The sequence below is a fragment of the Balaenoptera ricei genome, chromosome 2 (assembly GCF_028023285.1).
Source record: "Balaenoptera ricei isolate mBalRic1 chromosome 2, mBalRic1.hap2, whole genome shotgun sequence".
In the NCBI taxonomy this organism is placed as follows: Eukaryota; Metazoa; Chordata; class Mammalia; order Artiodactyla; family Balaenopteridae; genus Balaenoptera; species Balaenoptera ricei.
The window spans coordinates 96,218,729-96,240,115 of record NC_082640.1 but is presented as its reverse complement, the minus strand read 5'-3'; the positions used below and the strand labels follow the sequence as shown (position 1 = coordinate 96,240,115).

Here is a 21,387-nt window from a genome sequence, read left to right as displayed (position 1 = left end):
ATCAATAAGGATGTTACCGTGGTTATTAAGATGCTGATGTTCTGTGTGAATAATAATTAGTCAGAAGGCTGTGCCCAGTAAAACTGAATATACCAACAGGTCTTAGGATCTGTAAAAAGGTACCAGGTGTTTTTGCTCCATTATGGCAGTAAAGGACACATCCAATACAACAGGACAACTTGGAGCCTTATTTATGTTACAGTCATCCTGTCTTTTAGGGAGGGGGGTTCTTTTCTGTAAAATACAGGACTGACAAGTAAGGATGATCATAATTCAGACATGAACTTGGCGGGGGAGAGGAGTGATAGATGGGCGAAGACTAGATAGAAGGTTAAGTAGTGGCACTTAAAACATCTTAATCCTACTTCCTCTCCCACGGCTCACTTCTTTCATTGCATTTTCAAACAGCTTGTAGATGCAGTTATGAGTCTGGATACATAACTGCTTGTGTGATGTGAATTAACAGGACTCTGGACAAAGAATTAAAAGGGTGCCAGTACACATGAACTGACTAGTTGCATTTACCTCCAGATAAAGATGACAGGAAATAGGTTCAGAAAAGAACAGATCTACAAACCTGGAAGTGTAATTCTCTTTCTCTTAGGGATCAAGTAGGGAGCAAGAGGAGGGGGAAAGAAAACCACTCCCTGTTGGGTTTGAAGGCTCATTTTGGGGAGAAAGACCTGGACTCTCTAACTCACTCCTCTGATGGTTGGTTTGTTGGTCTTAAAACTAGGCAGTAACCTGAGAGACCACTGAAATTAATACTTGTTAATATTTACTAAAGGTAGAAAAGGGTAACATTTTAAAATGTTACAGTTAATCACAGACTGGAACCAGCCTACCTGATTCAAATCTGGGCTCCACTGCTTATAGCTCTGTAACTGAGTAGATTAATCTCTCTGCCTCAGGATCCTGAACTGAAAATAAGGATAATTGGAAGAACCTTATAAATTGTGAGGATTAAATGAAGATATACACACATCTATATCAACAGATAAACTAAAGAAAGGAGTTCTGGGGATGTTCTAATCCTGATTCTTTGATGGGGGGAGAGGGTGGGGATGTGGAATGGGGAGAGCGAACTTAAACTTATGAGTGTGTAGTGTGATTTGTGGAGAGCTTTCTAGGTCTATCCATAGTTAAATGTTTGCTTAGATCAGATGTCCCACATTGGCTCATCTCAAGAACACATCTATTTTGTTTGGCTCATGCTTATAATTTTAATTTCTTAATTAAAGACCAACATCTTATAATCCAGAGAGAGCAGCAAAACTCCCAGATTTCCATCTTCTTTTTTTTTTCCCCCAAAAGTGGAAGACCTGGCAGCCCTTGACCTATAGTCCCATTGGAAGCATCTGATTGGCCTTTACACAGGGAAAGTATTCTGTTTGCCATGTTCCCCAGTGTTGTCTCCCCATCGTGGAGACCAAGTAGCACTCATCATTTATCACTGTGCTCACACCATTGTGTGTTCATGAACCTGGACAGTTTGCATTACTTGCCTGGCCTCTGTAGGTGTTTGAATTGCCTTTCCTCTTGGAGACTAAATGATGTCTCCATTTTCTGCCCGTTTTACCTTATCTCTTTATTACCCTTCTCAATTTCAGTAGCTGTTAGAGTCGATGATAGCAGTGTAGAAACGAGTAGAGAAATAGTGGGAGTAGGAGCTACTCAGACTGACATTTTTGCTTAACGCCTTATTAAAGTATGTCAAGGAAGTCTGTTGCTTGAATTTTTAAAACAAGGACTATATAAAAACCCCATAACTTGCTTTTGCAAAATATATTTTCCCATCCCCAAATATGGTAAGATTTAAAAATTGCAAGCATTGCATGTTTGCGTGTTTAATATCTTATTTTCTGCCTCTGAGGTTCTGTGAGACATTTTCTGGGAGTGAATGGTTACATTCTCGATGTTCTCAGTGACTGAAGATAAATGTGAACCATCTGACCCATAAATGCTCTGTCATCTATGAATGTATCTATAAACTTGAAGCTGTTTATGTTTTCCGTCCAAAGTATATCTTTGAAGTTAAGGGTGGGGGGGGATATTTGTATTTATCTTAGAACTTCAGAGGCCAGTTTTCTTTAAGGAAAATTTAATTGATAAATCATTTTCTCATGCTACATCCACATGGTCACTTCTCTGCTGCCTTTATCCCTTGGACATTTTAGCTTTCCTTTTGAAGGAACGCATAAAGCTTCTTGAGTTTAAGCATCCAGAGCGGCACATCTTTTTTACACCCCAAACCCCATCCCCCGTGGCCATTCTCCCCAGGTCTGCAGAATAGTTCAAAGTTATTTTTAAAAATCAGCCCCTGGGTCTAATATCAATGAGATCCTAACTTTGGTCCCCACTCCAGCGGTGGGCTGAACACAGCCCATTTGCAGAAAAGATGTGAACCACTCCCTAAAGCAGCTCTTTGCTGTAACTACTGGTCGTGGAAGCCACCCATAACCACTGTCCGTCCTTTTATTCGCCTGAAAGATTATGGACGTGTGGCAATACCAGCTCTAATTGCAGTGGCCTGGAAAAGGGTAGCGGAGGGGAAAGAGATTTTGAGAATAACTTATGCCCTCCACCACACACACCACAACCCTCTTCTTCCTAAATTCCCCATTCACTTCAGTCACCCAGGGAAAGAGCCATTTTTAAAAATGCTCATTTGATTCTGCACAGCTGTCATCGTGATGGCTCTCGCTTTGCCTACTCTTCCTCCCCTATAAAACTCAGATAATTCAAAGGTTCCTATACTCAATGAAATCCTATAACTAAAAGAACTGAGCATCCCTGGTACCATCCACATGGGTGAAAACTAAAAATAAATTTTACATCCACAAATGTCTTGAGGGCAAAGCATCCGAAGGACAATGAATGTTTCACCTTCCACCCAGATAGGCTTCATCTTCCAAGTACAGCCCCATATGTTCTGCTGTCAGATATCAATGGTATCACCTCTCTTGGATAACCAATCTTGATTCAACCAGACAGGAATCTATTTAAAACTGTTTCATATTAAACATTTTCCTCTATGGTGTTTTATACTACTGTGTAAGCAATGTATTTTATTCTGCTTTTGAATTTAGAAAATAAAGCAAACCTCAAAACCACAAGTGAAACAGAGTCACAGATGTAGAAAACAAACATGGTTACGAGGGGTGGGGGGAAGCAGGGTGGGGGCGCGATAAATTGGGAGTTTGGGATTGACATATACACACTGCTATATATAAAATAGATAATCAACAAGGACCTACTATATAGAACAGGGGGTCTTCCCTGGTGGCACAGTGGTTAAGAATCCACCTGCCAATGCAGGGGACACGGGTTTGAGCCCTGGTCAGGAAAGATCCCACATGCCGCGGAGCAACTAAGCCCGTGAGCCACAACTACTGAGCCTGCATTGCTAGAGCCCGTGCTCCACAACAAGAGAAGCCACCACAGTGAGAAGCCCACACACCGCAAGGAAGAGTAGCCCCGCTCGCCGCAACTAGAGAAGGCCTGCGTGCAGCAACGAAGACCCAACGCAGCCAAAAATAAATAAATGAATGAATAAATAAATAAATTGTATAGCACTCTTCTCAATACTCTGTAATTATCTATACGGGAATAGAATCTAAAAAAGAGTGGATATATGCATATGCATAACTGATTCACTTTGCTATACAGCAGAAACTAACACAACATTGTAAATAACTATACTCCAAGAACAATTAAAAAAAAAAAACTGCAAGTGAATTTTTTGGCAAAAAATGGAAATCAAAATGTTTATAACTGTACTTATATGTTACTGACAATTTTATAATTTTACAAATTACAATATGCTTTCCCTGCTAAGTACTGAGTATATGAAAAGGCCTCAAGGAAAAATGCACCATGCAACGGGCACTGTGCTGAGTGATTTACATCCAGTGATTTACATGATCTTACTTAATCTAAATAACCCTATAAGACACATACTGTTGCTAAGTCCATCTTCTCAGAAACTCTATGTTTAAGACTATAATCCTCATTTCACTGATGATGAAAACTGAGTGGTAGGGTAACTTGCTTGTTAGTGGCAAAGCCAGGCTTTCAACCTACATGTGACCCCAAAGCCTCTTAGTGTTTTATCACTGACAAGTACACGTTAAACCTTGCGTGAGTCCCTGATCAACAGCACTCCACACAGTAAAAACTTAAATACTAAGAACCTCAAATGACTACATATTAGACAAAGAAAAATTAGACTCTAACATACATAAATAACCTGATATAAGGAATTTAGTTTAAAAAATAAAAAGTAAGTCAAAAAAGAGTGCCCTAGGTTAAAGTACATATTTAGCCCAATGCCTGTATATCTTTTATATTTGCTTCAGCAATGCTGTTCTTTGAGAAATAATGTTTACAGTGAGAACTCAGGCACACCATAGCATCATAAATCATCAAAGGTGAAAAAGTTGTTTACACAATAACACTTGAGAAGGCTTTTCAATCTTAAGGGTTGGAAGAAAATGTTTTCTGCTTAAATTTCAGTTAGCTAGAACACTGACCCTAACATCACCCTTCCCCTCTGTCCTTCATTTGCATCCCCAGTCCAACACACATTCTGTTAGTTCTGATGATGGAATTGCTTTCCCTTTGGAGAGGGGTAGTGGAGAGTAATAAATGACTGACTCAAGTATATTCCAAATGGTACTTAAAATGTTCTTTGCACCTTAGTTCTTATTACAAAGCCAATAGGTAGGCGCAAGTATGTAGGCAGTTAAATGCCCCAGTGATGGGTTAGTAATACTGTTGTCCTAATTATTGCTACACATAAATCCTTGGCAGATTTTTTTCCCTCATGTCTTATTAAGTTTTAGGCACACTGTCTGAAACTTTATTCTCTTCATTATGCCCAGACTGTTCTAGAAAAATAGATGATATGTTAAACTATAAATGACATTCATGATCTTACCTGTTGGTTGTCAAGATTCATCAATGTGAGGCTGCATGTTGAGATGGTCAGTTTTATATTCATTCCCGAAAACTGAAGATTACTTTTGCCAAGAACTGTTGATAGGAACTTAGCTGGAGGCTTTAAAAATAACAAAACAACACTCTATAAGTTATGGATTTTGTTACAGAATGAATATTTATGTTTTTTTAAATGTTAAAAATGAAACCAAAAGTTGGTTCCTCAAAAAGATCAACAAAATTGACAAACCTTTAGCTAGATAAACTAAGGTAAAAAGAGAGAAGACTCAAATTAGTAAGATGAGAAATGAGAGTGGGGTCATTACTACCAATTCAACAGAAGTAAAAGGATTATAAGAGAATACTATGAACAATTGTATGTCAACACACTGGATTACCTAGATGAAATGGACAAATTGCTAGAAACATAAAAGCTACCAAGACTAAATCATGAAGAAATAGAAAATCTGTGTAGACCTATAACTAGTCAGAAGGAAGGAAGGGAGGGAGGGAGGGAGGGAGGAAGGAAGAAAGGAAGGAAGGAAGGAAGGAAGGGAAAATAACAAGTCTTAGCAAGGATGTGGAGAAAGTGAAACCCTTATACACTATTTGTAGGAATGTACAATGGTACAACAGCTATGGAAAACAGTATAGCAGCTCCTCAAAAACTTAAAAATAGAATTACCATATGATCCAGCAATTTCTACTTTTTGTTATATACCCAAAAGAACTGAAAGCAAGGACTTAAAGAGATATTTGTACATCCATGTTCATAGCAGCATTATTTACAATAGTTAAAACATGGAAGTAACCCAAGTGTCCATCAACAGATAAATGGAAAGCAAAATGTGATATATACATACAATGAAATATTTATTCAGTCTTAGTAAGGAAGGAAATTTTGACATGTGCTACAGCATGGATGAACCTTGAGGACATTATGTGAAGTAATGTGAAATAAGCCAGTCACAATAAGACAAATACTGTATGATTCCACTTATATGAGATACTTAGAGTAGTCAAAATCATAGAGACAGAAAGTAGAATGGTGGTTGCCAGGGGCTGGAGAGGGGGGGAATGGGAAGTTGTTTTTTAATGAGTATAAACTTTCTGTTTTACAAGATAAAAAAAGTTATGGGACTATTCCTAATAAATTGTTTAACTAGATTGTGTACAATAACTTCATTGCTTAATATGAAATTTCAAAGTTAAGGCTTGGGGGAAATGGGCTTTATAGAAGCAAACAATTCTAAGTATATTCTGTTCTTCAAATAAATGACTTTATTTCCTAAAAAAAAAAGAGTTATGGGGGTAGATGGGGGTGATGATTGAACAACAATATGAATGTACTTAATATCCCTGAACTATACCCTTAGAAATGGTTACCATGGTAGATTTTATGTTATGTGTATTTTACCACAATTTTTCAAATTGGGAGGAAAAAGAATATAAAAAATATAAAGTACGTGGAAGAGTCCCTGGCATGTATTAAGTACTCAATAAAAATGCTAGCTATCAAAGGAAATTAGCTCAAAATTTTCTTTCTTTTTTTTTACTTCTTTACATGTGTACTTTCTGGAAAGATGATAGCCTGGTTTGCTTTTGTTTTATTTTGTTTTGGAGTGTGGACTCCCACTACTCCTGAAATGAGAAAGTCTTAAGTGAATAAGCCTGTTTGTTGGGATCTTCCAGTCGGAACCTCCTATTCACAGAGGTTATGAGAGGCAGGAGGAGGCTAGAGGCTACAGACAGACCATCGGTTCTGTCAGAGAAACTAGTAATGGGAGTTCTAGTAGAATTCAAGAGCCATTCATCAGAGTTTCCCAGATCATGTGGGTCATCTGAGTCACTCTGGTTGACAGTGGGTTCAGCCCTATGCAAAATAATGAGTAATGATAAAAAATTAGGCAGGGTGGTATGGAAATAGAGCAGTAAGCCGGGACTCTGAAGACCCGGCTTCTACAGCTGGCGCTGACCTTGATCTTCCTAGTGACTCAAGGCAAGTCTCTTCTCTGAGCCACAGTTTAGCAGCTGGCAAAGTGAGAGGGTTCAACTGGGAGATCTCTAAAAATTCCTCCCCTCTTAAACAGTCTACAATTCTATAATTTATATAGTTATCTTAAGAGCCATTGCACCTCCCCTTTGGACTTTTCAAAGCAACTAAGTATTCTAGGGATATTACTAACTACCATTAGCGTTGAAAGCCTAATGTAAGCAAGACACTTACACATCACTTCATTTAATTCTTACATAATTCTATAAACTAAGGGCTATTTTCCCTACTTTACAAATGAGGAAATCAAGGATTCAAAAGGTGAAATGACTTGATCAAGATCACACAGTTAGTAGGTGGCAGAGACAGGATTTAAATCCAAGTCTAACATCAAATCTCATGATTTCTTTCAACATGAAAAGCTCCTTCTACCCATTTATTACCCTTTCCTCTACCAGCACTCTTGTTTCCAACTGAAAATAGGCCATGGAGTCCTAAAAGTCTAAAATGTTAAAATGCGGAATACATACATTATAAAATATTGAAATTGGAAGGTACCAAAATTGGTCATCTGGTTCAACAGCTTAACTTTACAGGAACAAGAATGGAGTTTTGGAGAGATGAGATACCCTGCTCAAAGGTAAGTAAATACCTAGCTCTGCAACCAGATTTTCTGACTTGAAAAGAGCCAGGTGCTTTCTCCACTCTGACCCTCAGGCATCACCATTTCAGACAGTGTCTGGCAAGTCAGAAAAATTTGAGGGACAAGAACGAACAACTTTGAGTGCATCTCCGATAGCATGCCAAATAATCAAGGCCGTTCTGGACCTTGGGTCATGTGGTGGAATGAACTAACAACTATTTTGATTCTATCTTTCCCATAGTTAGGGAAACTAAAACAAAAAAACCACACCAATATTTACCTTTCGTTTTTTAATGGCTCCATTTGCCCCAGGGACAGCTCCACACAGGCGACTTATTGCTTCCCTACAGAACAGAAACCATATAAAGACTCAGCACACAGTAAATGTTCAATAAACATTAGCAAGTATTATGACCAAAATGTACACTCACAAAATGGTGAGTCTGACATAAATGACCTTCCCCACTCCCACTGGAGAAAACACTGAGCTTAGTCTCTCTGCAGCTCAAACCCAAGAAAATCCAGCAACACCCTAATATGGAAAAATTGCTTTACAGTAAGGAGTCCTATTATTCACCTTCTTTGTCTTTTTTCCTTGGCTTTTAAGGATTGGTTTTCAGTGCTATTGATTTCTAACCAAAAAGGACTGATGGAACCTTACTGTCTGGGAATATTTCAGTTTTACCTTTAGCAAAATCCTCTGTGGTGTGATGAATAAAAAAGCTTCATAGTATCTCAGCACCAAAGATAATTAAATACAAAAGAATCCAACACTAGAGGAAGTTTAAAAGGACTGAGAGAGAATTGAACTTCAAGGTGGTCTCAAATGGAGCCTTATTGACTAAGTTACTGCTCCAAGCCATTGAGCTTTCATGTAATTTCACAGAAGAAAAGAAAATCAATAACAAATTTCCTCCTTTGTTTATTTTTCTGCCCTTACTATATATTGCACTTCCTGAGAGAATAGCACCGCTAAAAGAAGCAGTTGCTCCTTAATGGAAGTGGCGAACGAACTGGCGCCCTCCTCTCCAGAAATGCAGTTATAACTAAGAGCTTTTGTCTCTGGGACTCAGCATTCAGAATCACCCAAGCTTTCATGTGGCGTAATCTGAACCTTCGCTTCATGGCTTTCAACACACATATCAAACTTTTCACAAAGCAAATGGAAATCTCTAAACTCCTTCCCGGATCCACTGGACATCATCGTTTAAATTAGTACACTGTATTCACACACACACACACACACACACACACACACACACACACAGCCAATATACAGTTTTTATATATATTAGATTTCATGAAAATATTTTCTATGAGATGTTTTTGATTCCCAAAGGAAGGGAGATGCAGAGAGAGGAATGCAGACTCATTAAAAATATATATATGGTATAGATAGATATAAAGATATATAAATAAATATAGATAGGCAGATCTATATATATAGTAGTGCAGAGCTATGTTCTCAACATAACTACCCGCAACCAATGGACAGAAAGGCTTTTTTGCCTTGGCATATCTTCTCAGAATTTTATGTTTATTGCTTCTCTAGGATTCCAAACTTGTTCTGTGGAGTCAAACAGGACAACTCAGAGAGTTGGTCTTTTTGGCTTGGTTGGTTGATTGATGTTTTGAGTCATCTTAATGATTAGTCAATAATTGATGACACATCTAATTGATCCGAGTTGGCCTCTGGTGTTGCCAAAATAACTAGTCCAGGCGCCCAAATACATTGTTGGTATTTAACAAAGAGAGATTATGGGAAAGGTGTTCTTAGATCCTTTACTCCATGAGAGCCAACAGGGGTGCTCTGGTCTAAAAAGCTCCCTGTAAATGGTTTGAAATAAAAGTAGAAACAAAGGCGGGCACGGATGCTGCCAAGTATAATAATAGTTATTATTAGAAGTTGTTACTTTTATATAGCACCTATAGTTTTATGAACTGCTTTTCCGGGCATTGTTTTCTTGATTCTCATTCCAACTGTCAATATCTTCTAACAAAAAAGTAAAGTTATGAATTTGAATTAAAGGGAATGCTTTATAGGATGAGCACCCCTTCAGGAGGGTTTGGAAGGCTGACCCTTCCTGGCAGAGGGGAGTTGGGAAATTCCAGACAGAGGGAAGAGCATGCGTAAAGACACTAAAACATAAATTATCACAACACGTGGGGAACTGCAGTACTTTGACGTTGATATTGCAGGAGCATAAAGTGTGGTAGAACAAGAGTGAGTAAGAGCTAAGAGATGGGATTCGAGTCTGAAAACTTTTTCTATAAAGAGCCAGATAGTAAATATTTTAGACTTTGCTCTGTTGCAACTACTGAACTCTGCCACTGTAGCTCAACAGCAGCAGTAGACAACATGTAAACAGATGAGCACAGCTGTGTTCCAGTAACTTTATTTCTAAAAGCAGGCAACTGGCCATATTTAGCCCAAGGGCTGTCGTTTGCCGATTCCTGGATCAGGTAATTCATACAAACGGAGTTAGAAATAGTTCAGTTTTAAGAAACAAGAAAATGTTGACATTCGTTATACTTTTAGAATTAAAAATTAAAGCAACTGTAAGATGCTTGCTCCACTCTTATTACATTCACAAAAAAGAAAATTACAAAGCCAGTATTGGGGGAAATGGGAATAATTCCACTTCAGGTATATTTATCCATTGCTGGTGGCCTTGATTAGTATTAATACAATCCTTCTAGAGAAAAAGTTCATAAAAGATGACAAATATCATAATATTTATCAGAGCTTTTGACAAGGGAGGAGGAGTTTGTATTGAAATAGCATTGAGTAGTTATGTAAAAGAAACATTTATTTTAGAGTAAAAAACCAACCCCAAAGCTTGTGATATAGATATAAAACAAATCAAGATAAATATTGCCACTGGAAATGTTAAGTATGAGAACTATAGAAATATGGGGGGAATCTATACAAATTAGTGGGGAAAAGTAGAACTTGGAATGGCATATACACACTGGTAGCAGCTATATAAAATTAATTCTGTATAAATAGTGACATAGAGCATATAAACAGTGACTTGGTTTAGGTGTCTTCTGTGTGTGATTTGCTGTTTCCTGTTTTTGATTCTATTGATGTTTAGATGTAAACGGTGTTATGTTTTCCTTCATTGTGCAGTTGATTGCATAAAAAATCTTTTAAAATATTCAAAAGAATGCAAAGTTAGTTCCTCAGGAGGAGTTTTGCTCATGTACTGCGGAGATGTGAGGGCACGTCAAGGATGTCCCGATGGAGTGACACAGCCTGCCTCTCTTTTGCCAACAATTGCAGAGATGGGACAATGCTCACGTTATAGATAATAACAGATCTTTATTCCTCTCTCTGCTCCCATCCCAGCTTAGCCTTTAACGCCTCCATCTTTATAGCCACTAAGTCCAGATTTATCTTTTCAGTTTATTTGGTAGACTTGCCGGTTTCCACTCCCCAAAGTTTCACAAACAAAAAAACCCTTGACAAGATTTAGCAATGCTTTCACATGAGAAATCCCTACCTTTAGATTTGTAGCAGAGAGCCTGGGTTTTAATGAAGAAGCTGCTCCTATTTATATGGTCAGGCTCAGCACTAATCACCTTATGTATGTCTTCTCATTTAGTCTTAATAATGTCATTTCAAGGTAGGTAGTTTATCCCCATTTTACAAATGAAGAAACTAAAGTTCAAACAATTTTAATAACTGCCTCCAAATAATGCAGCGGGTAGTGGGAGAGACGGAATGCAAATCCAAGTCTGACTTCCAAATCCACACTCACCCAGGGAGGGACCATATTGCCAAGTACATGAAAAGGAGGGAGTCCCAGACTTTGGGGACTAGGAGGAGAAACCTATTGGTCCTTCCGCTGCTCACTCCCCAACACAGAAAGGGGCTCCTTTTTGGCCAATCCTTCTGCATTGTGGCTGGAGTAACCTGCCAAGGGAATAAGGCAAAGTGGTAGGGGTCAGCTCTGGAGAAGGCCCATGAGGACGCCCCAGCCCTTTGCTTTCTATACATCAGCTGTTATCTCCTTAGGGACAAGAAGAGCTTCCAGAGCCCGGCCACGTGCCCTCAGGGGAAGAACATACACGTGTGCAAGGCACACTCACTCAGAACTTAAAAGTAAGTTGAGGCACCAGAAGCTTCACAGATTCTGAAAGTCTCTTAATATACAACTCAAAAGAAAAAAGGGGAAACTTGTGCTTATGAACTTGCTTTTAAAAAGTAGTTATACTGTACACCCACGTTCACAGCAGCATTATTCACAATAGCTAGGGACTTCCCTGGTGGTCCAGTGGTAAAGAATCCGCCTACCAATGCAGGAGACACAGCTTCGATCCCTGGTCAAGATCCCACATGCCGCAGGGCAGCTAAGTCCGAGCACCTTAACTATTGAGCTCACATGCCTCAATGAGAGAGCCCACGTGCAGCAAACTACAGAGCCCATGCGCTCTGGACCCCGCGCGCCACAACTACTGAGCTCACGCACCCTGGAGCCCACATACCACAGCTAGGCAGAGAAAACCCGCACACCACAACTAGAGAGAAGCCCAAGAACCGCAACTAGAGAGAAACCCGAGTGCCACAACAAAGAGATCACGTGCCATAATGAAAAGGTCCCGCATGCCTCAACAAAAGATCCTGTGTGCTGCAACTAAGATCCGACGCAGCCAAAAAAAAAATAAGATAAATAAAATAAATAAATAAAATATTCACAATGGCCAAAGCATGGAAGGAACCCAAGTGTCCTCAATGGGTGAATGGATAAGCAAAATGTGGTATATACATACAAGGGAATATTATTCAGCCTTAAAAAGGAAGGAAATGCTGCAATGTGCTACAACATAATGAATCTTGAGGACATTATGCAAAGTGAAATAAACCAGTCACAAAAAGACAGATACTGCATGATTCCACTTACATAAGGTACTTAGAGTAGGTCAAAGATCATAGAAAGTAGAATGATGGTTGCCAGGGTCTGGGGGAGAATGGGGAGTTACTGTTTAATAGGTACAGAGTTTCAGTTTCACAACATGAAAAGAATTATGGGGATGGACAGTGGTGATATTTGCACAGCAATGTGAACGTATTTAATGCCCCTGAACTATATAGTGGGCTGGCCAAAAAGTTCGTTCAGGTTTTTGTAAGATGTTACAGAAAAACCCAAACGAACTTTTTGGCCAACCCAATACTTTAAAGTGGTAATTAAGATGGTAAATTTTATTTTATGTGTCTTTTGCCATAACAGAGAAAAAGAGCTACCAAAAATAAAGTAGTTACTACTTTTTTTTACTTGAGACTCTAAGGAGAATCATAGGTCTCTCTCCAATAAAAGTACTATTTGTACAAATGTTTCTATTCAATTTTAGAGGGCCCGTCCCACCCCTACCCCCACCCCCCGGCCCCTCAGCACCATCCCTGGAAAACCATCTGTGGGCCTCTTGGGAATCCACACATCCCAGGTTAAGAACCACTGCTTTAAAATAACCTCTCAAAACTCTCCTTTCTTTGCTGTTATCTGTGTTAGCAAATCTGAAACCCTAGTCAGGGAAGACACATACGTGCTTGCGTTTTGTTGCCTTTCTTCACAAAGATCTTTTCTTCCCCTCAGACTCTGACCAAGAGATTAACTGTAACATTTTCAAGAACAAATAGTACTTTCAATGCTTTCCCGGAGTTCCAGACACACTCTCCGACCTAAAGCACTGACTTTACAAATACTGAGAAGAAAGAAAACAGAGATCCTGAAGCAGGGATTCCTCACAGGACGGGAGTGCCCCCCACCATCCCAGCTGCCCAAGCAGCCTGCATTTTTGCAGAGCGTCTTGGAAGCTGACGACCATGGGATATTCTCCAGCGAGCAAACGTTCAGCAATCGTCCTCTCTTAGAGAAGCAAGACTTTTCAGAGTTTAAACGGCTAAAGATTTGCATCCTGGGAGCCTGTACCAGAAAGAGAGAGAGAGAGAGAGAGACCCACGGCACCAACAGTGGTCACTTTGTTTATTGTTTTGCCACATGGGAGGGAAGGGGAGAAGCGGGCTGATGTAAGAGAATGAGAATGCAGTTGAAGATTTGCTTTTAAGCATATAAAACACTGCCTACGCCATAAGACCAAAAAAAGATATTTTTGTCTGTTTTAACAGAGTCCAAACTAATCACCCAAACAAAGGCACCTTTCTTCATCAACCCCTGGCCACTACAGTACTTAAGAAGTTATAATTTTTCTGTGTCTTTAACTCTTAAACAGTTAAGCTCCTCTGGAAGCAATGTTGCCCAATCTTTGTTTTTTAAAATTTGGAAGGCAATATCCTAATCCAAGACAAAGGGGAGCATTTAAGGGAGGATGGGGGCCTGTGGGACAGAATGTTTCCAATGAATGTCAAAATACAGTTCTTCAGTAAATAGGAAAGCCAGAAACTGTGTCACATGAAACCGGGCAAATGGCCCAGCAGAGCAGTTAAAAGCAACTATCCCCATCTCCCAACACACACAAACACACACACACACACACACACACACACACACACACACAAGGAGTGGTTCTGTTTTGTCCAAGCAAACAGAAATGAGAATACATTTTAATCCCAGCAAGAGCCTTTCCAAAATAAAACTCAAAAAATATGTAGGCAGAACAAAGGCACAGGGATTTTGCCTTACTTTTCGTCTCCAACATGAAACCTTAAAGAAATCAGTTAACAATGTCGCAGGGACAAGTTGTCACCTGAATGTCTCAAACTGCTTTCCTATTGATGAATGAGAGGACTCGTAAGTAATTCAGACTCCACATCAGTGTGGTATTACGGTGTTCCAATTGTTCTAGGGAAACTAGTACCTGCTTTTTTGAAATCTTTGCCTTCAGAACATCAAGCCTCAGTGATCTATGTGTTCAATTTTGTTCAGCTTGGTGAAATTAAAGACATCCAAGAATGTGTGCAAGCCCCAGACAGGACACTTTAGAACATGAGCCTGCCTCCATGGCGATAAGCACACAATGAGTGCAGTCAATGCCCCTAGACCAGTGGAAAATGGAAAACTTCAAACTCCCTTTGTACTATTATCAAGGGGCATCACCCATGCACTCTGGGAGGGTCGACACAGCCCGTAAAATATATCCTTTCATTTTAGAAATAGGCACCTCAGGTCCCAGATGGTCAAATCAAACCTTTCAGGACTGCCCACAGCATTTACTCTCACATGGACTTATCTCACCACTCCGTTCAACCTGGATTCTATTTAAAATCTGATTATAAAGTACATTTGCAATTCTACCCAGCACAAGCCACCATAGAACACAGGTTGTTCTGTCTACTCTGTGATTCTGTCTTTTGGCTCTGGTGCAATGGTTGACCCATCAACTGCACTTTAATGAAGTGAAAGACCATCCCGTCCCCAGGATGGCACCTCCCCTGCAAGTATCTCCCCAGTAAACGGAAATGAAGTGCTGATTTTCTCCTATCCCCACAATGATTTCCTGTAATAGAATCACATATTTCAAAATGCAAACACACCCCCATACTGATGGCTTATACACCTTCAAATATGAAATGACAACAGAGAAATGGGGTTGATTTCACACAAAACACACTGGAATTGGTAAATCCAAAAGACTGTTCTCCTTTACTTTGGAATAAATTAAAACAACTCTGTTTTAGACAAAATATACTAAAATATTATGAAGGCATGTCTTTGGGGGTTAAAGAGTGTACTGATCATACAGTGTGGTCACTTAAGAATCAAAATTCATTTTTTAAAAAACCAGAACAGATCCAACATAATCACCCACTTTATTCATCACATTTCACTCCAAATGATGTTTATCTACCACCAAAAATTAGGCCTATCTTCAAAAAAGGAAGATCTGGTGCCATTTAAGATACTTAAAACCGTTTGCCAGAGGTATCTATAATGTTGAGCAAGACAGTAATGGGTAGAATGAGTGTATGACTTCCACCACTGTTGCAAAAAAAAAAAAAAAACTCCTTGTTTTATGGGCCATTTGGTGTATATACTATAGATTTTATCTGGTAAGTCCATTTTTTAAAAATGTGCATGTGTGCCTCTGGAAGGAATTAGTAACTGTCTCAGCCAGTTGAATCCACTGGTCGGACAACTTTGGCACGCACATCTGCTAAGAATTCACTGAGATAACCATTTAGGTACGTGGCGATCAAACTTCAAAGTTCTTAAGAATTAACTGGGATGCTGGTTAAAAATGCAGATTCCTGGGACTGTTCTTGAGATTTTGATTCTATAGGTCTGCAGTTTAACAGCCTCCCAGGTGATTCTGAAGCAGATCAGTTCAAGGACCACACAGCGGATTAGAACTTCTACTTGAACTCACTGCACAGTGTGGCTGGTTCTGTGCTCTACAGCTTCAACCAGATGGTCGTATCAGTGGATGCTAAGGAATTAGGTCACCTGCTCCTAGCAGCTACGGTAGGGAAGGCTACACTACCTGCACATTTGATGATGTTCCATTTGGCGAGAAATTTGTATTCAACTTAGTCAATAGGCTGGGAAAGATATTTGGTATAATCCTCTCCTGTCCGCTCTGTCCCCTTTATCCTGGCTCTCTCCTCCTCACGGGAAGGGCTTTCACCAGAGGGCGTCTGGAGGTCCTGAACATCTTTGCTCACATGACCCCCTGCACACATGGGTGGTGATAAGTGACCTGCATTCTCTCCCATCTGGTGGCCTGGATGTTGAGAAGCCTAGTCTGTCTGCCCCTCGAAATGTATTCATGCTCTAGGCAGTGGTTCTCAACCTTGGCTGCACACTGGGGAAACACAGGGGAGCTTTAACAAACCCTGATGACTGGGTCTCATCTCCAGACATTCTGATCTAATGGGTGAGGGTGGGGCTACTGGGAGTTTTGAAAGGTCCCTCAAGTGCTTCCAACAGAGCTAAGTCAGGTTGAGAATCTCTGCATAGCAGTAGTCAGCAGGCCTTTTTATACAGGACCAGAGAGCGAAAACGCTAGGCTTTTAGAGCCATACAGACTGTCGCAACAACTCAACTCTGCAGTTGTAGCTTGAGCAGCAGCCCCAGACGATACATAAACGAATGGGCATGCCTGTGTGCCAGAAACACTTATGGACACAAATGTGAAGTCCATGTAATTTCCACATGTCACAAAATATTCTTCTTTGATATTTTCCCCCCAACCGTTTAAAAATGTCAAAAACCGGGCTTCCCTGGTGGCGCAGTGGTTGAGAATCTGCCTGCCGATGCAGGGGACACGGCTTCGAGCCCTGGTCTGGGAAGATCCCACATGCCGCGTAGCAACTGGGCCCGTGAGCCACAACTGCTGAGCCTGCGCGTCTGGAGCCTGTGCTCCGCAACGAGAGGCCGCGATAGTGAGAGGCCCATGCACCACGATGAAGAGTGGCCCCCACTTGCCGCAACTAGAGAAAGCCCTCGCACAGAAACGAAGACCCAACACAGCCATAAATAAATAAATAAATAAACAAATACTTTAGAGAGAAAAAAAAAAAAGTCAAAAACCATTCTTGGCTCAAAAGGTGGCAAAATCAAAATCAGGTAGCAGGTGTTTTGCTGACCCTTCTTCTGGAGCAAACCAGAAAGGAATGTAAGAGGCCTTGGGGTCACAGTCAGCTATTAGCTTGTACATGGCAGAAAAACCATTAGAACATAACCTTTTAATCTTCACAGACAAAGATTATTTATACATATTTTGGACTTGGTCTTGCTAAGTATCTTGGTACAGGAAGCTGGGTTTTATAAGAGATGAGTCTTCTACTGTATAAATATAAGGATTATGGAACTTCTTCTACATACTGTTAATTATCATCTTCCATTCTTTGTTTCTCCTACCAGCATTCAGTGAAGGGAGAGGGGAACTGACCTTCTTCTTTTTTTTTTATATCAACTAAGCTTCATTCAGTGACATGATATCATGTGCATGGTACAGTACAAAGTGCTTGCCAGAATACAGAAATAAACAAAAGTGTAAAATTACTATAAATAATTGTTAAAAGGGAAAAAAGTGGAGCACTTTAATTTATAACTCTTCTATGATAATAGAATGAAGAAAGGCTCATTGAGTGGGCTCTGCAATCAGACAGCCAGCATTCAAAATCTAGCAGTCTCCTATAAGCTCTGTCACGTTGAGCAAGTTTTTAAAGCTTTCTATGCCTCAGTTTCTTCAATTTATAAAGTGGGAATAATAATAGTGCTTTGAACAATGCTTCAGTAAATGTTAGCCATTATTATTGCTTTATCCTTAAAATGTCTGTCTGCTTTGAGAACTGGGTCTAACCTGCTTTTTACAATACCTAGTACCCAGCAGCGTACTCTATGGTTATAACTGGAATGTTATAAATAATATGTTGTAGAAGAGGTCCAATTATGTCTATTATGCAAGTAGTAATAATGGATAGTTCACATTTCTATAAAGGCAAAATGCTTATCTGATTTTCTTTAGATACCCCATGGCACCTGCCTTGGATATACTGAATGCTCAATATGTAAATGTTTAGACAGCTCTATGGCACTGAAACAAAGTATGATCCTTGTCCCCCTGTATAACCCAGATCCCCCTTCAGAACAAAGGTACTCATTGCCCCTGTTGCTGGAGTGTTCACTGCTAATGGCTCACAGCTGAGTTCCTTCCCAGAACTTGTCCTCTCCTTAAGGCAGTTACCTAGCCCACAGATTATGTCCCTCCCCGGAGGCAGCAGGCACCAATGACAAGTCAATACGGGGTTTGAAGGCCCGGTCTCTTTACCCACAAGATCTGCTGAAGCTTTTGTTGAGACAGCATCACTATTCAAGCCTCCTCGCCCGCCCCACCAGGTCTAGTCCTGTATCCCTCACTCCCTCAAGTGTTGGTCTTGAGACACTTCCCAGCAAACCTTTTGCATTTGACTCTCCATCTCAGAGTCTGTTTCTAGATCCAGCCTAAGTCCTGCTAATGAGCTGCCGCCAGAATTATGCTACTTTACTTTGGCATAAACACTTAACTAGAGGATGTCTCTCCTTTTTAAGAATCTGCGTTGTCACAGCTGACGGTGAAAAAAAATCAGAGAAAATCCTCGTAAGTGGCTCAGATGATCCAGATCAAAAAGATTCACCCTCTTATTAATCAAACATACGTGAAAATGCACATTTTCCTAGAGTAGGCGCAGCTCTCACAGGCTCCAACTCATGTTTAAGAAAAGGGGTCAGAGCCTGCATTTATTCCAGTAGGCATTTCACAGTTTTCCTAAGGAGAATCCTGACAGGAAATGGAACAAATCTGCCTGGCAGGTGGAGAGACATGCCAACTGTCCTGTATTTCCTTTGGCCACAAAGCTCTCTTTTTATCAAAGAAAAGTCTTTCAGGCTGAGATTAGTTTTTAATCAATTTTGAGTGCTTCCCATTTAGTTCACTCTTCCTAAAAGGAACTGTAACATTGATTTTTCTGGAGATATGTGTATATATATACATACATACATATATCAGAATTAAAACTCACTGCTCTGGTATTCCCTAGGCTTTGCCCTTTTCCTTTCTTAAAGGCAAAAATAACCTCCAGATGCTTTTTGGGATTTTCTGGGGATCCACCTTTTCAAAAACAAGGGATTTCCATATGATCCGTGGTCCAACTAGAGAACTCATTTTGAAACCACTGATAGGGTTCCCTTACACCTGTGGTTCTCAAAGTGTGGTCCCCAGAACAGCGGCATAAGCGACACCAGGAACCTTGTCAGACACGCAAATTCTTGAATTCAAAACTCTGGGAGTGGGGCCCAACACTCTGTGTTTTAACAAGCCCTGCAGGTGATTGATTCTCTCATGTGCTGAAGTTTGAGAACCACTGTCTGACACAATTTTTTTTCCTTAGTAGAGATCAGAAAAGGATACTAAAAGTATCCTCACCTACATACTTTTGAGCATCTTTATGAAGGCCCTTCCAGAGAGAACTCACAAACAAGGGATGTGGTATCTTGAACCTAGGACAAATTCTAACCTGAGGTTTGGATGTTTCCTTATTCTGTCACTTCTGGCTTTCAGCATTTCCCTGAGTTTTGTTCCTTAGAATTCTCTCATTTTGACTGAGGCATAGTACACAAGAGTCAGGCAGACCTGATTACTGGTTCCACCACTTATTAACTTGCTAGGGGAGTTCCATAATTTCTCCAAGTCTCAGGATCCTCATGCGCAAAATAGGATTACTAGTAATATCTTTTATAAATGTTACCTTTTATGATGCTGACTGTAGCTATTAATTAATAATAAACTGCTCTGTAGACTGCTTGCTAAAAGTTGAAAACCATGTTTGAATCCCTGAACTAGAAAGAGGTTGAAGTACAGCCAGTTCCCCGGGATCAAGAAATCCTTCTCTTCATCTGAATCAACTCCTTGGACCCCAAGGCTCTCTGAATCAAACTGAGTATCTTCAGTGAATTTATTTTCATTCCTTTGTTCAACAATGTATACGAATGGGGTCCATGTGCCAGACGCTCTACCGTGGAGCCACGGACCTGACCCAATTGTCTAAGAGCTCCTCATTCTGGAATTTGGTCTAGTTCAGGATGCCAGATTCCATGTTTGTAGAATGTCTAGGTCTTTTCTGCTTTTCTCTGACTCCCAGCAGTGACCATGGAGCCTTCGAGACCTCCAGAGTCATCTAAAGATCTGCGATCTAGGCCTGAAAAGCCCTGAAACCTCTCTGTTAACCAATAAATATTTATTGATCCAACTATGCCCCAGTCACTGTGGCTCTGCAACCTACCAGGCCCATGGAATAGGCTTCCAGGGAGAACCTTAAGGCCCAAAGATGATGGATGATGAAGTCCTTGCGATTGACTGCCCCACTGAAAAAGGACCATAGGCAACCAAGGCCTTCTAGGCCAGACACACTCTGGGGCCCACTCTGGACTTTTTCAGGAAGTGCCTATGCAATCACAGCATTGGTGTTTCCAGGAGCAATGGTTCAAAAGGCCTATTCTATTGCACTGTTAAATGATTCACAGCAGGAGCTGACCACTATGTCCATAAAAATCAAAATTAGAAACCCCGTTTCTTGGTCCTGGAGACATTTACACAGAGTCTAGTTGAAAATGCTTGGGGTGTTACAAACATTCAGTACTGACTTCTAAAGGAAACCGAAGAGGGCCACAAAAGGGAGATACCAGAAAGTATTCTCAACTGACTGTGCATGGTAGAGAAGGCCTGGGGGAAAAAAATCACTGGAAAAAAGCTATTTCATTTAGTAATTGAAGCTAAAAATACTGGGGTCACCCCCAAATGCATACGCTTTAACATTCATGCATTTTAAGCTCTGAATTAATTTGTTTCTCCTCAAACTCTTGAGGCCATCCACTATAATCCATACTTAGACATGGACAGATAGCTAACTCTTCTCATTTAGGTCAGTGAATGTGTGTATATCGCCTGTTAGAGAGAGAGAGAGTGTACGTGTGTGTGTGTTCATACAATAATATCTGCACATCTGTAAGTTTCTATAGTTTCATATGGATAAATTAGCAGGCCCTGATTTCAGCTGCAACATATTTTTAGAAACCATTTCATAAAGTGGCTCACATTTGCCATGGAAAAAATACTGTAATTGGGAGTTTCATTCCCGACCAAGGATTTCTCGGCAAATAAAATATAGACGCTGTAAACAGCCTGTTGTAGAACAAAACTAATGACCATTTTATAAACCTCTATAAATATCTCAAAAACACTAAAACAATGCCCTACATCCTATAAAAAAGGCATAAACATATACAATACCTATACGTGTAGTTTCAAAGTTTCTTGAAATATCCAAACACCACTTAAACATACAGCTCAATTGAATTATGTTCAAAAATTA

The 21,387-nt window shown here is 40.1% G+C and overlaps 1 protein-coding gene across 2 annotated transcripts in view; it reads right to left on the bottom strand.

Moving 5' to 3' along the window:
- SHC4 (SHC adaptor protein 4) overlaps nucleotides 1-21,387 on the bottom strand; it is a 130,362-nt gene that overhangs the window by 55,104 nt on the left and 53,871 nt on the right. For both annotated transcript variants that reach the window (XM_059913335.1, XM_059913336.1), the window contains exons 3-4: nucleotides 7,855-7,918; nucleotides 4,940-5,059 (exon numbers count right to left, since the gene is read on the bottom strand). In XM_059913335.1, coding sequence (XP_059769318.1) covers nucleotides 4,940-5,059; nucleotides 7,855-7,918 — 184 coding nt within the window. The remainder of the gene's footprint in view (nucleotides 1-4,939; nucleotides 5,060-7,854; nucleotides 7,919-21,387) is intronic.